Source organism: Monodon monoceros, unplaced genomic scaffold, assembly GCF_005190385.1.
Source record: "Monodon monoceros isolate NGI ecotype Baffin Bay Population unplaced genomic scaffold, NGI_Narwhal_1 Super_Scaffold_15, whole genome shotgun sequence".
Taxonomy (NCBI): Eukaryota; Metazoa; Chordata; class Mammalia; order Artiodactyla; family Monodontidae; genus Monodon; species Monodon monoceros.
This window is the reverse complement of record NW_021703771.1, coordinates 88207434-88224174: the sequence shown is the minus strand read 5'-3', so window position 1 is coordinate 88224174 and position 16741 is coordinate 88207434. Positions and strand designations below refer to the sequence as shown.

The 16741-nt window shown below is 41.5% G+C and overlaps 1 protein-coding gene across 7 annotated transcripts in view; it reads right to left on the bottom strand.

Annotated features, from left to right (window-relative positions):
- The window catches only part of ERMARD (ER membrane associated RNA degradation), a 31581-nt gene that overhangs the window by 14744 nt on the left and 96 nt on the right, over positions 1-16741 (bottom strand). The window contains exons 1-11 of one of the 7 annotated variants that reach the window (XM_029223474.1): positions 14413-14428; positions 13675-13843; positions 12203-12342; positions 11145-11246; positions 10764-10853; positions 8489-8586; positions 7910-8046; positions 6421-6535; positions 5383-5485; positions 1832-1861; positions 1105-1173 (exon numbers count right to left, since the gene is read on the bottom strand). In XM_029223474.1, the coding sequence (XP_029079307.1) occupies positions 1105-1173; positions 1832-1861; positions 5383-5485; positions 6421-6535; positions 7910-8046; positions 8489-8586; positions 10764-10853; positions 11145-11246; positions 12203-12342; positions 13675-13792 (1002 nt within the window). In that variant the 5' untranslated portion in view covers positions 13793-13843; positions 14413-14428. Of the gene's footprint in view, positions 1-1104; positions 1174-1831; positions 1862-5382; positions 5486-6420; positions 6536-7909; positions 8047-8488; positions 8587-10763; positions 10854-11144; positions 16626-16741 lie in introns of those variants that run through there. The other 6 variants (XR_003793660.1, XM_029223473.1, XM_029223472.1 and 3 more) reach the window with 6 other exon arrangements.

Here is a 16741-nt window from a genome sequence, read left to right as displayed (position 1 = left end):
CTGCTGTCTGTAACTGCACCCCACCCCTCAGGCAGGACTCCCCTGAGAGCGCCCTGCTGTCTCTAACTGTACAGCCTGCTCCTCAGGTAGGACAACCTGGGGAACCCTGTTTCTGTATCTGCTCCTTGGCTGATTGATAAGAACCTAAGAAGTTTGTAGAACTCGCCACCAGGGCTGCAAAACTGCTTGCGTGGCTCCAGTGCTTAGTAAAAGTACCCTTTCTCATTCTCACCCTCGTGAAAAACGAGAACTGGGTTGACCACATTTGGAAGCCAACTTTCCAATCAATAAAAGAATCCACTGCTGTGCTCCTGCACGGACAACACCATTTTTCTTTCCCCTCACGGCTCTCCTTACATGTCCTTTCTCACATCACTCGTTTACTTCTGAAGCCCTATGAAGACACTGCTTCTTTCTTAATGGCAAAAATCCAAGGACTCTTCCACAACATAGAGGAAAATAAGTCAGAAAACCCAATTTGCTGACCCAGGCAAATTGCTGATGGACAAACAGAATTAGACAAACTACTTCAATCATCCTAATTTCCTGATGGCAGAAAGGACGCCCAGAGAGTGTATGGAATCTGACTAGTGTCACACAGCCGGAACTGGAACCTAGGTTGCTAACTCCCAGTTAAAAGGAGAAAATATGAAAATTCTATTTACAGTCCAAAGTAGTCACTGCAATAACTTCATAAAATACAAAACTGTGATAAATAGAAAATGGCTCTAAATAACTACCTTCTCTAATCCAACACTCTGTCTTACTAGTCGCATCTGACTTTGCTGTCATTCACGAAGCAAATGCAGTCCCTGCTACCAGCGCAATACAAAACCCACAAATTCTAATATTGCTCAGAATCAGGACAGCTAAGTCATCAGGCCTTAGGAGAAGGACATTTAAACAAAAACATGAAGCACAGTACCTGAGCTGGGCTCAGAGCCAGCAAATGACAGTTGCACAGACAATGAAGTTCAGACATGGGAATGCTTCAGAAGCATTTTTTATGGGCACGTCACAAGCCAAAATTAACATCATTTTTGAGAAGTGCTAATCACATCCATAAATACAAGGATGTTAGATCGTAAATGCCTAATACTTTACCATTGCAGGCTCTCCAAGGAAAAGAGGAAGTTGATTGATTTTACCATCATTCAAGTGTTTTGCCAATATCTAAAACACCAAAAAGAAGTAAGTTGATTAACTGGTACATATACAGAACTTTCAGTGTCAAAAGGTATTGTACATTTGGTATGACATGCTGTGTAAGTCCAAAGCAGATTAAATGAAATAAGGACAGTCTTAAGAACATAGCAACCACCTGTTCAGAAAAGGTTTTCTCAACCAATACAATGACTTTAGGAAGATATATGTATGTATTCTTAATTGTGTGTATGTGTTTATGTATATTTACATGTATATAGGTGTGTTTATGTGTATTCATGTATATATGTGTGTGTGCATTTATGTGCATATATATGTATATGTGTATTTGTGTGTTTATGTGTAGTGTGTGTATACAGGTATACGTGTATACTGTGTTTATGTGTATTTGCAAACACTGTGTATGTGTACATGTATATACATGTGTATATATGTATATACGTATGTTATGGCCTTTCCATAACTTTAGAAGCTAGGTTAATAAGACTGGGTCTCAACTAGTCTGAAAACTATATTCAACACTATCATCACCTTTTTCTTTTTTCTTTTTCTTTTTGCTTATATGACGATCAACATTTTCCTGTAAGCATATGATTTATGGCTGATCTTTAATTTTAAAAGAATACAATGTTTTATTTGTTTCAAAATACCTTATAAGTTTACTCACCTCATCAAAGGTAGTATAAAGAGCTGTTGACTTCAGAAAAGGAAATAAAAGAAATAATTAAAGCAAAATACAAGGAGTGTGACACTATTCAAAGCAGGAAAAAATTCTAGCACAGGGCCACAAACATGAAACCTTCTTTTTTGTAAATAAATCTTTATCTAGCAACACTTTGGGAAGAATGTCATTGACAACATAAACACAATATAAAAGACATGAAAATACAGCAACCCTGGCAGTCTAGCCATGTTAGAATACTGCTCTAACAAGTACTGTACCTCAGATACTTCTTTTTTTTTTTTTTCTTTTCTGTTGAGAAATGTTTTTTTATTGTTCATGGACTACTGATCACAGACAGAAAGCATCTGGCTTATTTGTGACTTCAATCATTAGCTCTCCATTTTAGGTTAATGCCAATATTTGAGAATCAGGCCTGAGTGAAAGCAGTAATAAATACTAGACAGAAATGAACAAAAAAAGTCAGAAGTTTCATAGTCCAGATTTCCGAGGTCTGATCTAAATCAGCATATCTCAGTTAACAGGTCTTTATGATCTTATAGATTTGAATTTAAAGTGTGTAATTGGGTTTAAGGACTTGATAAGAAAATAGCATTTTTATTTTGCAAATTAAGGGTAAAATGGCTGTTCAATTTCTTCATACAAACTGGGCTTTTAAAGCATACATTTGACTAGCATACTTAAATATTTTACCCTCCAAGCATTTTTTCCCGCTTTTTTTGTTTTTTTAACGTCTTTCAGATGCCTCTAACACTTATGATGCCACAGCTTCACAAATCACTACTCACACAGAGCACTTCTACTGATGGCTGGTATTTGTGTGCAAGTGAGCACAACTGAACATTTTCTCCAACAAATAGCCTTTGTTTTTCATGCTTCTTGGTATAATTAGCCCAGACTTTATAGACACGGCTCGGGGCCAGGCTGCCTCAGCACTCTAATCCCAGCTCCACACCTTCTACAAGTGAGACCCTGAGCACCTCCATGCTCAGCTTTCTCTGCAGAAGTGTAAGTGAGGAATGCCCATCTCAAAGGCTTCTGGGGAATTCAGTAGGATTTTACACACAGGTGCTCAAGAAATGTGTTATACTTATTAATGCTTATTAACATATTTTCATTTTAATATTATCAAATACTCCTGAACATTTATTACTGTGCAGATGACTCTAAAGCCCATGTATTGCTGACCCTAAAATTTTTTCCAAGCTCTATTCTAAATATTCAATTGCCTACTAAATATCCCCACTACTTCCTCAAAAAAGCTGAACTTTTCATTCATCTCCATAAACGATGTGAATTAACTTGTACCTTTTTTTTTTCTGCGACGCCGTGCAGCTTGCGGGATCTTAGTTCCCTGACCAGGGATCAAAGCTGGGCCATGGCAGAGAAATTGCGTAGTCCTGACCACTGGACTGCCAGGGAATGCCCAACTTCTACCTTATTTTATGGAGTTGGTATAAATGTCTTATCTCTCACCCCTAATACACACAAGCTTCTAAAAGTCACTAGGTCTTTGCTCATCTTCATATCCTGCATTGATTCTGAAGAGACCTTATGCCATAACAAGTATTCAATAAATAATTATGGCATTTGCACAGCACTTTATAATTTTCATGTACGTATTGCTTTGTAAATAAATTGATGCTATGTTTATTCTGGATAAAAGCCTGGGCTAAAATTTAAGATATTCTTCGATAAACTACATCCTCTGTAGAAACAGTCACACTATTTATTTGTGCAGTGAAATGACAACTAAATAACCAAATTCATGGCACCACAGAGCCATGCAGTGACTGGTCATGTTACCATGAAGTCAACTGTAAGAGCACTTGAGTGAGAGCTGTGACAACTGGGGCTCTAGTTTCTGCTGGAAGACCCAGGCTTCACTCCACAACACTGGACTGGGCAGAGCCTACATCAAAGGCACCGGGTGTGGGCACCAGCAGACATATATGGATGACCCACTCCAAAGGGGCCTACACCAGAGAGCTCTACAAAAATGCACATAAGGCAAAGCAGAACTGCCTCAAGATAAGACAGAAAGAGAACGCAGAGAAAAGCAGCTGTTAGATCCGAGTAGATGTGGCTCTGGGAGGTCACCACTGTGGCCGGGAGTGGTCAGGCAGGGGACAGTGGGCAAAGTGAGAGGAAAGACACGCATGTTCAGGAACTGGCGAGGAGCTTAAATTATGCTGGGAATCAGAGGGAAAACAAACTGGAGAAAGGCTGAGGCCAGAGTCTGACATCCTTACAAGCCATGCAGAAGCGTGAGCCTTGCAGGCAGGCGCTGGGAGCCATGGAAGGTTTCTAAGCAGAGGAAACCATAAAAGACACAGGAATACTCGTGAGTTTAGAAAATAATTAGTGGCAGTGTGAGAATGGATTAGAGAAGGAGGATCATGAAGACTTGTGGAAGATGAGTTACCAGGTGAGCATGATGGGGAGCCAGGTGAGGCCTCAGCACTGAAGGACCACAAGACAAATCAGGGGTAGAACTGATCGGCAGGGCAAGTCCATGAGGAGAATGGAGTGCAGGCAGAGCATAAGATGGTGCTAAAGCTTGGTGCAGAGCAATTCAGAGAATAAGGATAATAAGGAATACCAGAGAACAAATTTGTGGAAGAAAAAATTTGCTTTTCTGAAATAAAATAAATTTGAGATGCTGGGGAAAACTCATATGAAGATATTCAACAAACAGGTGTAAACCTAACTCAGGAGATCAAAGAACCGTGAATTAGAGACAATGCCTTGGAGACTGCTGGAACTTAATGCTATAAATTGCCCTCTTGGCACTGCTTTAGCTGCATCAACAACTTCTGCCATGTTGTGCTTTCATTTTTATTAGTTTCAAAGTATTTACTAATTGGTGTTGCTCCCACACAGGTAACAGCTTAAGGCATGGTATTATGTGAGGTCTCCCAAGGAATAAATATAAAGAGAGTACAGGGTTGAGAACAGAATTCTGAGGAACGCCTATATAAAGGGGCACAAAGAGGAAGCTGAACTAGTGAAAGCAACAAGAATCCCAAGTATGGTAGATGCTGCTGTTTGTCCCATAATATATATTCTTCCTTTCCCCTACCTAATGGATTCTCCCATAGCTAACTAGGCCCGTGGGCACCCAGAGACATTGCTAAGCCTCCCTGGCAGTTTTGGCCAAAAGGAAGCAGTATCCTTCGAGAAGGGCATGCTGTAGACCACCCACGGCCCACCTCATGGGGTTACAATAGTACACCAGTAAATATGGCTACAGAGAAAACATAAGCATCGACGCATTTTATGACACCATTAGGTTTAAAAGACTACTTGGAAATATGACAGAACCCTCAAAGACAATCACAAATAAAATAAATATATAACATATACCATCACAATAGGAAGCCACAAAAAATGACAGTCAAGCCTTCCAAAGAAAGTTCTTAGCTAAAAAATTCATTTAAAATAAGCAAAAATATGATATTAAAAGCTTTTAATTAGGCACGGAAAAATGTCAATACAGCAACAACAGTCACCATCAACCATTTAAAGCAGTGTACCTCAGCAGTCAGAAGTCTCTTTGGACATTTGTTAACTGTGGCAAAAACTTTCCTAAGTCCAGTCTCTAGTTGCACCAATAACAATATGGCACAGTCAGCAAACCTGTGGAATTGAAGGAAATAAGCAAAACTTCATGTTTTCAAAGTAAACACTGGCACCAACACCATAATAAGGGTGCTGTATTCCAGATACTACCAATATGTGTCCAAAGCAAGGAGGAGTGACATTACTCACTAATATGATAAACAAAACCAGAATCAAAGTCTCATTAGACTAGTGACTGTAAAACTATTTTCCCGTGTCTTAATGTATGATGAAACACTTTTAGCAGCTGCAGTAGAATAAAGTGTCATCAAAGATCTGCTAAACTTGTTTCTTCACTTCTAAAAAATACTCAGAAACCAGGATTTCAGTGGGTTCTCAAGGTATCCAATCAAATGTACATATCAGGATAAGGTAACTTGAAAGGAAGTAAAGACCACTGACCTCCTGATGCTTCCACTCCTGGGCTTGCTCCCCAGGGAACATAGAGACAAACTGTCATCTTCTTTCTCTCATGATTCTCTAACATTGGACACTATGTTTCAGTCACAGTAAGAACTCAAAAAACTATTAATAAGTTGATTCTGAAAACTAATCATCAGGGAGCTCCCTGGGGGCCTAGTGGCCAGGGTTCCGGGCTTTCACTGCTTGCTGTGGCTCGGGTTCAATCCCTGATGGTGGAACTGAGATCCCACAAGCTGCACAATGCAGCCCAAAATTTTTTTTTAATTTTTAAATAAATTCATTAGTTAAATAAAAAATAACTGTCTTTATTAATTGTACAAAAACAGTACAAAAAATAATGCTTAAAACACAGTTACAAGATGCCTTTTAGTTAATTATATGAAGATATTCTATGCTCGGGTCTGCTCTTGAGTCAGTCCCGCTCCTACCTGCTCCAACTCCAATAGCGACAAAGCAGAAAGGTTAGGGTTTTTAGAAGGCCTGGCCTCCAAGCTGCCAATGACCACTATGTAATGCCACACTTCAGGTACCTGTGAGACTTGAAGTTGAGTAATGCAACTTCCCAATATGGCAACATGATTTTTAGTATAAAAGTGGATTTCTTCATCACTTCTTCTAATACTGAAAGTACCTCATAAGTAACATCTGTAAAAATAGCAAATATTTTTAAGCACAACCACACTAATCAACTGAAAAACAAGGTGTAAACACACTTAGGGAGTGATGCCACTGAGCCGAACTCTTCAGGAAAATAAGCCGTGGGCCCTGGGCAGCGTGCCACCTAAGTGTGAGACCACCTGAACTAGCGCCAGGGTTGCAGGTGACCACAGGCACCCTTGGAAAAAGGGAACGTGGGCAATTACATCTCTTTAAGCTACAACAACTTTGAGTAGAGGGGTTCAGGGTCAACAAGCTGACCACACTGACCAAGAAAATTAAAAATATCTTCAGAAGATACAGGAATCAAGTGTGAACCCAAAGGTAAACTATGGACTTAAGGTGATTATGACTTGTCAATGTAGGTTTATCCTTGGTAAAAAATGTACCCTCTGGTGGGAGATGTTGATAATGGGGGAGGCTGTGCGGGGGGGCGGGGGGGGTGTGGATGGGAAATCTCCGCACCTCCCTCTTGATGTTGCTGTAAACTCAGAAGTGCTCTACAAAAATAAAGTCTTAAAGAATATATACATTGGGCTTCCCTGGTGGCGCAGTGGTTGAGAGTCCGCCTGCCGATGCAGGCGACACAGGTTTGTGCCCCGGTCTGGGAAGATCCCACATGCCGCGGAGCGGCTGGGCCTGCGTGTCCGGAGCCTGTGCTCCGCAATGGGAGAGGCCACAACAGTGAGAGGCCCGCGTACCGCAAAAAAAAAAAAAAAAAAAGAGTATATACATTATTGGCAGTCACCTGACTACCAGAAGGATCCATGATACAAAAAGGCTAAGGCTGCTGGGACCAAGATGATCTGTACTGTTCCCTCCAGGATTAACATCAGCAAATACAGACATAACACTTCAGCCAAAGTGGAAAAGAATGAGCCTGGAGCAAACACATGGTTTAACTGCTCTTTCAAAGTCCTGTGTCCCCCAACCCCACTAATTTGGTAAATGGCTTTCTCATGAAAAGAAAACAAAAGATGATATAGGAGAACATTTATGCTAGTGGTACTTTTGGCCTAAGGATTATGAGTACAAAGACACGAGAGCTAAAAGGAGAAGGGAAAGTGCGTTACAAACTGGTCCAAAGCCATTTGTATGCCAACATATCTGCACGATGAACTAACTTTATCATTAACGTTGAGTCACGTAGCCATGGCCCTCAGATAACCCTGGGGGCACTGTGGGAAGAGGTAAGGGTTGATGTGGCCAAATTTAAGAGGTTCTTCATGAAACTTTCAAAGGCATCTTGCCCCTGGAGAATAACTATTCCACCTACAGAGTTCAAGTCTCAATGCTATTTAATAACTCTATAAATATCTTTACAGAGATATATTCAGGAAAAATGTGGCATGTGGTACTTACCAGGGAAAACGATCAAATCCTCTAAGCTTGTAAGAGTTATGAAAGGTCGATGTGCCAATGTGAATTTAGTTTGTTGAAGGTAACCCTTTAGTAGTTGACCCAATCCTGCTGTCAACAATATCATCATTGAACAGTATCTAGTGGAAAATACCATAGAGATCCATTAGAAAAATGAACTCAGCACACATATAAAAAGCTCTACTTTCAAAAACAAAAAGTTTAAAATTAAGAAAATAAAACAGCATTAAATTGCAGGAAACTCCACGGGCTGTGGGGATGGAGCTGTGCAGTGGTCGGGAGGACCAGTGACATCTCAGAAACCTGTGAGCTTGAACCTCGGGTCTTCCACGCACCAGGGCGCTGTGCCCGTCACCACCTGAGCTTCTGGGGCGCAAGTCAGTGAAATCGTAACCCTATCACGCCAGTCATTCTGCCACTAACATTCAGTTTTATCTTCAAAATCTTGTCCCCAAACTCTCATTCTTCTCAAAATACATCTTTCCTTGATGTGAAATTCAAAATAAAACAAACTCTTAAGTATATCAAAAAAGAAGGAGAATCCCTCCCCCAGCATCTTACTTTGGAGGAATCTCCTGAGGTGCCGCGAAGCCGTGCCACAGAACGTTGCGAAGGTTGAGTCCACACGGAGAGCCCACGAAGACCTTGAGCACGTCCATCTAGGTAGTGAGGGGGCAGATCACCGGGTCACTGAGTAAACCAATACAACACTGGGATTATGTGAGCTCTCTTCTTGGAATTAATGGAACCAACGGTATATAGTAATGATAACAATAATAATAGACCAACACTGGCTGAGCATTCAACATGTCAGACACATTTTGTGTTTATTTGTTACTCACTAACCCTCAGGACAACCTCTGAGGAAAGTACTATTATTCCCACTATGCAGAAGAGAAAAATGTAAGCAAGGAGAGGTGAGACCAAGGTTTCAGAGGCCACAAAGCCACAAAGAGGGATGAGATGCCACCCAGGCTACACTGCTTTCATACCATACATCAACATGGCCAGTATCTAGATAAAACAAAACAGAAAGTGATAAACAGAAACTCCACAGTAAGCAGTGTGTGCTCGTGATAAAATACAGAGGGCAGTGACGAAGAGCCAGACCACAGAGGCTCCAGCCTCTTCTCTGACTTGAAGCTCACTGTTCACCTGCTCTGTCCCTCCATCTACAAAGCAAAGACCCTCCCAATACAAGGACCCTGCTTATCAAACTGCAATAACTATACCTTTCCATGAGCTACCTCTGGGTCTGGAGCACCACACCTTAGAGGAGATTCAGAAAAACGGAAGCCGTTTAGAGACTAAAAGAACCCAACCCCACGTCACATGAAAGAAGAGCTGAGCCTCCAGGAGACTCAGGAGAGGACTGAAGCTGTCTTCATACAACTTAAAGACTCGCTGGGAAGAGGAAACAGATGCATTCTGGATTTCCCTCAAAGGGCAGGAAGTTTATAAACAGGGGTTTCAACTCAATGTCAAAAAGCTTGACAGCCGGTCCTTCGATGCTATTCTGGGAAGTCTTGGCTCTCACACTAATTTTAAATACTTTACTATTACCTTAATTAAATGTTAATGACTATAATATTAAGAATTTAATATTGTTTTAAATTTAGTATTATTTTAAATTAATTGTTCATACCATCTGGGCAATCAGAAATATACATGCGAATCAACTAGGAAAATTATCTGGGAGCTAAAAGGGCTGCAGGTAGGCAAAAGGCTCACTGCACAACACAGGCAGAAAATAAAGAGCAGAAGAAAACGACAGAACTTAAGAATTCAGCGTGACACCAAGCAGTCTGTATTTCCCTCCACACTCTCCACCAAAGAAAACAATCCTTAAGCTGACAAGGGGTAAGGAACCACCACCATAAGAGTGGGAAAGCTCTACTGACAACGGATTTCTTAATGTCTTGTTTGTAGTGTCCTCCTGGTTTGGCACTACCCTGGCTTCCCCCTTCACCTCAGCCCGGCCTTATTCAATTGCCTGAAGGTTATTCACTGGTCTTAAACGATCTTGATCATGTAGCCTCTAGAAGATTTGAAAACATACATAGCTCTGCATGCTTTTAAATTGGCATCTAAATTTTTTTTCCACAGTAAGTTTGAACAGCTGCAAAAGGTGTAATTTCTCGGATGTTAAAAATATTGATCTTTTTAATAATAAAACTATAATATCACTCTTTAAAGGGTTAAAACTTTATTCTAGAATAAGTATTACAATCTATAACTTGCAGAATTAGCATTATAATTAATACATAATCAGTGGATCAAAAGACTTCAAATTGCTCATTTGCCTGGCCCCCCAGAGGTTATTATATCAGAGGCTATCCCACCAGAGGTCATCACATCAAAGGTTACTACTACACCTGAGGCTCTTAGACCTGAGGCCCTCACACCAGCAGTCATCACACCAGAGGCTATTATCAAACCACATTAACACTCAGGACAAGAGGGAGGTGTGTCTTTTGGCTGGAAAGGAAAATATGCTTGAATCACTGAAATTAATTTTTTCCTAACAGAGCATCAATTTTTTTTTTTTTTTTTTGCGGTACGTGGGCCTCTCACTGCTGTGGCCTCTCCCTTTGCGGAGCACAGGCTCCGGACGCGCAGGCTCAGCGGCCATGGCTCACGGGCCCAGCTGCTCCGCGGCACGTGGGATCTTCCCGGACCGGGGCACGAATCCGTGTCCCCTGCATCGGCAGGTGGACTGCCAACCACTGCGCTACCAGGGAAGCCCAGAGCATCAATTTTTGAAGAACAGCAGTACAGCTAACATCGACTGTTTTGCGCTGTGTCTACTCCATCAGGTTTAGGCAAACAAGCTTACCACAGACTGCCCAAAGACTTGAGAGAGCTCCTCAGATGCAATCAGATCTCTTAAAAGAAAGGGGCATTCCTTCCTAATCAGTAAATACACCTAAAATTCAAACAAATATTGTGTAACAATCGTATTATGAGTCAGATGATGTTAACAAAAAAATCGCCCATAAAGCAAGTGTCTGTACAAATGAGAGGACAAAAGTACCGAAGACACCGACGTTTTTGATCTCATAATCATTCAGAAAGAAAAATATTTTAAAAATCTGTGCTAAGTGATTGTATAGGAAAACAATACTTAAAATCAAGAAATCTGAGCTAAACTGCAAAACAGGTTAATGTTCTTTCTGATACTTTACTGGACCAACAACGAAAGAGTCCTCACACTTACGTCAGCCAGGGCTCGCTCCAGACATGATGTCAGCTTCATTAAGCTAAGAGAAATAGCAAGAGATTGAAGACTTCCCAAGGCATCAAACATTTCAGGAAATAACTGTTTAGAATAAGACATATGTTAGAATTCGTGTTCAATAAGTATTATTTCTCAGAGGCACAGTTCTATTAATGAAGTTCAAACCTCTGATGATTTCAATTGGCATATTTTAATGACTTTTTTGGTATAGGTGAACATTTTCTATATAACAATATCCAAAGAATCAGAGAGATGTTTAACTCGTTAGACGTTCAATATCTAAGGAGTTTTTGGAAAGTTCTTTATTTATTTAAATGTTTATTAAAAGCAATAAATCTGGCATAACTGTAAATTGAAAGGTCAAATATTTTGACCTAATCTTATTTCCCATTTTGATTAGTTCTTAAAAATAGGTAAACATAAGGCAGCTCACCCTGCCACTTAAGGGAGCTACTACACAGGGAAAAGGGAACACCCTTCCACCCTCCATTAGGAAATCCAAAGTATTTTAGAATTAGACTCTTTTATAGTTACTGCTCTACTGTAATAATTTAATGTTCCAAGTGAAATGGTTGGTTTGAACCAACCACCAAACCAACCATCAAGCCATCCAAAACAAGGTTTGGGCCCCAAGCTATTCCTCCTCCCTTCTATTTGCTCTCAACAAGCCAAGCATCCCCACCTCCGGTCTCCCAGTCCCACCGTCTCAAGAACACCTTACTACCAGTCTGTACAGTCTTTCTTTTTTTCTGGAGCTGTCCATTTTTCTCTGTCCCAGAACCAGCACCCATGCACCAACCTACGTCCCTAAACCCCAATCCTGACACTGCATCCAAAAACTTCCTTTGGTCAAAGGATGTCTCAGCTCAGGCTCTGCGGGCTTTGCCAACAGCTCCAACTTTGCCTTGCAACACTCAAGCCTTCTTACAGCTGAGGGCCCAGAGGATGGAGGAGACCCCTTTAAAATCAGCAAGTAATAAGGGCCTCTAAGTGGAATCTGAAGTCTTTTATTTCTAAAGGTTGTTCAAAAGCCGAACCTCTGGAACACCTGTCCACTGGAACCCCGATGAATATCGCGTTTCAAATTGCCCCTTGGTCAGAGACGACAAATGTAAGTGGACAGCCTGGCACACAGGGCCCAGCAGCCTCACGCTTCCCTGGTAATCCAGACCCTGGGCTTCAAGGATAAGAAAGCAAGTTAGTACCACAGCTCCACATCGTGTGATGCAAATGCCTAAATCATCAAAGAAAAAGGGCTTTAATTATGAAATTTCCATAAAGTTGGCAACCAGTTTATAATTGGACTTACAATAAAGATACTCATGTTGTTGAAAATAAGTTACATAGCGTTTATCTGCTTATAAAAGAAAAACTCTCATTAGCGAGTTTGAAAAATAAAGGTTCAAATATTTTTTCATTTTTTCAATCTCTTTATCTGTATATAAGTTTGTACAAAATCAGCTTCATGTTGTTATATATAATATTTTAACCTGACTTTTTAATGTAACATTATTAGACTATGAGATTTCCAGTGACATTATTAATAATTATTATTATTATTTTGGAACGTATTTAGAATATGAATTTTTGGTTTTGTTTTTTTGATAAGTTTTGGTTGAACATTCACATGGTTCACGACCAAAAAATATAAAGCGGTGAAAGTCTCCCTCCTGCCACCAGTTCTCCTTCCTATAGCAGCTACTGTTATAAATTCCTTGGGTGTATTTAGAAATATTTATACATACACAAGCAAATAATACATGTATGTGCTCCTCCTATTTTTTCACTCAGCCATACAGCTCAGAGAGATTTCTGGATCAGAAAGATGGGCCTCCTCACTCTTTTTCACCACTGCATAATATTCCCTTGCATGCATTTTTTTTTTTCCCATAATTTATTTAATCAATCCACTACCGCTTGACATTTGGCTATTTCCAATGTTTTTTCTTTCTTTCTTTCTTTCTTTTCTATTACAAAATGCTGCAGTAACTTGGCACAAACACACGTTCATACCTGTGACTGGGCCTGTCTTGTACGTTCCTGGATGGAATTGCTGGGCCACAGCACATTCCCTTATAATTTTTACAATTATTATTATTTTTCCCATCCCACATCCCTACTTCAAAAGACATACAAGAATGACTGGAAGACATTTAAAATAATTGTATATATCACTGGTCATTCTACACCCTTAATTCATATGACTTCTATCTTCTTCCCTCTTCCACCTGGATCACAGGCCGTAAGCTGAAAGCCCCTCAGCCCTCACTGCCTCCCGACCCCTTCCTTCTCACACCTGGTTTTCAGAGCCCAGCTTTCCCTTAACTTTCCTATGCTTCTCTGCCTCATTCCCTCTTGCCACATCGATTCCTTTTCTCTTTCAAATTAAGGCTGTACTGTAACATCTCCTAACCCAAAAAGCAATGAGCAGAGAGGGAAATTTTACAGGTCAAGACATTTTAAATGCAACAGTATTGACGGGCATTTGGGCTTCAGAGAAAGTACAAACCTGATTCTGTATAAACCACACAGTCTGTAATTGTCGTCCAGCATACTTCACCATTTTGAGTTACAATACTACTGATATCGCAATTTTCTCTGGCTTCAAACCCAAGTTTACAAATCATATCATACACTGAAGGAGAAAGACACGTAGTAATAGGATCCTCTATTAATATCTGAAATATAAAACATAAAACACTGTTTAACATGAAGTAAAAATTAATTTTAGTATATATTTAAGTCACATGAAAATTCTATTCTGTCTATTCTGAGTATAGAATATACTCAGGTATAGCTACTGCGTTAACACACTTTCCAAATGTCATGAGAACTATATGATTAAAACATTGTGATTAAATGTTAACTAAGATTACTTATGCAAATATTTCCAAGTAAATGCTTAAAGATTTTTAATTACTTTATTAATCATAGTATTTAAGAATTTACAGAAGCTCAGTATATTTTATGGATAGTGCCTTATTCCTTTCAGCATTCTTTTGCTATCCCAAAGTTATCAAAATAAGCATTTTTTAATGAGGGGTGGGAAAACAGAAAATCAAGCATAATGAGTTAAAAGAGAAGCAAAATCCTTAACTCTGCCTCCCTATATGGTGTAAAAAGCAGAAAACCACACTGCTTTTCCATGAAGGATGAAATAAAACCAAATTTTCATAATTTTCCCGACATTACACGAAGCTCATCTTATAAACCTGCAAAGAGATCACATTCTAGGTCTAAAACTGACCTGGGGTCTTTATGTGATGTATCAAGTTCAGGGGTCTCTGTGTTCTAACATCAGTAAGTTCTGGCAGCTCCCTGATTTGGAAGCCAGCCAGCTTAAGTTCCTCCATCCCGGTCAGCATCACCCTGTTATCCTGTCCGCTATTCCTGTCCCCAAAGGCTTCACTTCCCCCTCTCAGGCCTGTCAACCAATCCTTTCAGGCCCTAGTAGGTGAGGTGCTGCCCAAGAGACTTGCGTGGAATATTCAGTGGTCCTGTGGGACACCTGCTCAGCCAGTCGGTGCACACCCCTAGGAGCACTGCGGGATGGCAGGGGAGAGGGGACTTGCTCCCGCTGCCTGCAGCCTGGGGCTTCCTGTGCGCTTCCTATTCCTTTGAGCACTGCCCTGCAGCAGCAGCTGAACTCAGTCTGCAGTCTTCCCGACACCTGTAGGCCCAGCTTTACCACCGAATGCCCACCACAGACAACACCATGCGTCAGTGCCTTCCCTTCAGAACTCTGCTTCCCAGACTTGCCAGGCCCTTACACGTAGCTGGGCAGCACAGTTTCCTCCTTAGACCCCCGAGTTTCAGCCAGGCAGGGGCCCTCCTCTAAGTTTCTAAACTCTAAAATTCCGACCACTTCCCTTAGCTCCCTCAGTCCTAGGGGGAGTGACTGCTTCCCGCAGCTGCCGTGTCCACAATACTACTTGCAGAGATCTCTTTTTATCCTTTCAGATAACTAGTTAACAATTTTTACCTAGTTAACTCTTTATACCAAATTATCTTAGTGCAAAAACTAGTGTGGTTTGTCTCTGGACTAACACAGAAATATAACTCTAAAAGGTCATATTCACATCAGAAGGGACTCCTTGCATTTTTAAAAAGGATTCGAACTCTAAAGGAATGAGCTGTAGTTCTGGAGCGACAGGTGACAGGCAGAAATGATATTTCTGCACAAAAGCCCATCTACTCCACTAGCAGAGTGGGCCCTGGATTTGGCACCTGAAGTTGTAAAAAGGGTCTCTTTTGGTTGTAGGCACTGGATCGACACAGTTGTCCCTCAGACTCAACCAAACAGTAAGATCTTAGAGCACAGAGACCACGCCTTATACAATGCTGTAACCCCAGGACACAGCATAGACCCTGGCACACAATAAATGAAAAATAAGAGTTACATGAATGATTGGCTCCTCCTACCCTGAGCTGCAATACACCCCTCCAAGTCTCCAAGACCTTCAGATCTGAGCAATGGCTATATTCTGCCCCTACCAACACACATACAATTCTACAAGTTGGCTTCTAGGTTAACTTTTAAGCCCATACTCTGTTAGACAATAAAATCCAACCTCAAATCAACAAACATTAGATGCTGCAATGCTCTGATTGTCACTCATGACAATAAATACATCATCCTGTGTATTACACTCAGGAACATGCCTGTCCCCCCCTAGAAGCCAGAAACCCTGCATGCTTATGTACACGTGTGTGCACCTCCCACGCCCTTTTTGATACTTCAGTGTCTTGTCCAGAGCAGCATGGGGTAGTGCAAACGGCCTGTGCTTGACAGCTAGAATGATCTGAGTTTGAATCCTTTCTCAGACTCTTTACCGCTTGCCTTGAAAACGTTACTTAACATACCCGAGGCTTTTAACTGTAAAGCGGTGCAAAATATTATCACCTTCTCTGGTTGCAGTAATTAGAGATAATACTTGAAAAGCACCTAGCACATAGTACTCAGAAAGTAGCAGAGTGCTAAAACTGCTGACAGATGACTGACACTGAACTCCCTGAGGCAGGAATGTAAGTAAAATCCTTATTTTGAGGCAACCCCACTGAATCCGATCTCCGGTCAGTTAATGAGACCCTTGTGATTTAGTTTTACGTTATCAAAGTGGCCTCAAAATGTCCAATGTAATTCTGACTTGCAAATGTGAGCCAGAGGCGAGTATTCCTACACAAACTTCCCACACTGCTCAGGGTACCACCTAGCGAAAACTTCCCTTAGGGGCGAAAGCCAGTCAGAACAAAAACTATAACCAACGGCGCGTTGTGCGTGCACGACCCGGCCCCGGTGAACAGCTTCGGGCCGTGGCTGTCGCGGCCACAGAGCCTCCACACGCACGCAAGGCGTCCCCTCGGCCCCCACACCACGTCCTCGCGGACTGCAGCCGGGACCTCGAGCCCCAGGAACGACGTGGGGTCGGGCGGCGCCAAGAAGCAGGAGGGCGGGGCGGGACGGATCCAGCAGGCGCCACCCCGCGCAGGCACGGCCGCCCTCCGCCGCGGCACCGGCTGCGGCCCGGACGGCGCTTCCCGCGCCGCACCCCGAGGGGCGCGCTCAGGAGAACAGG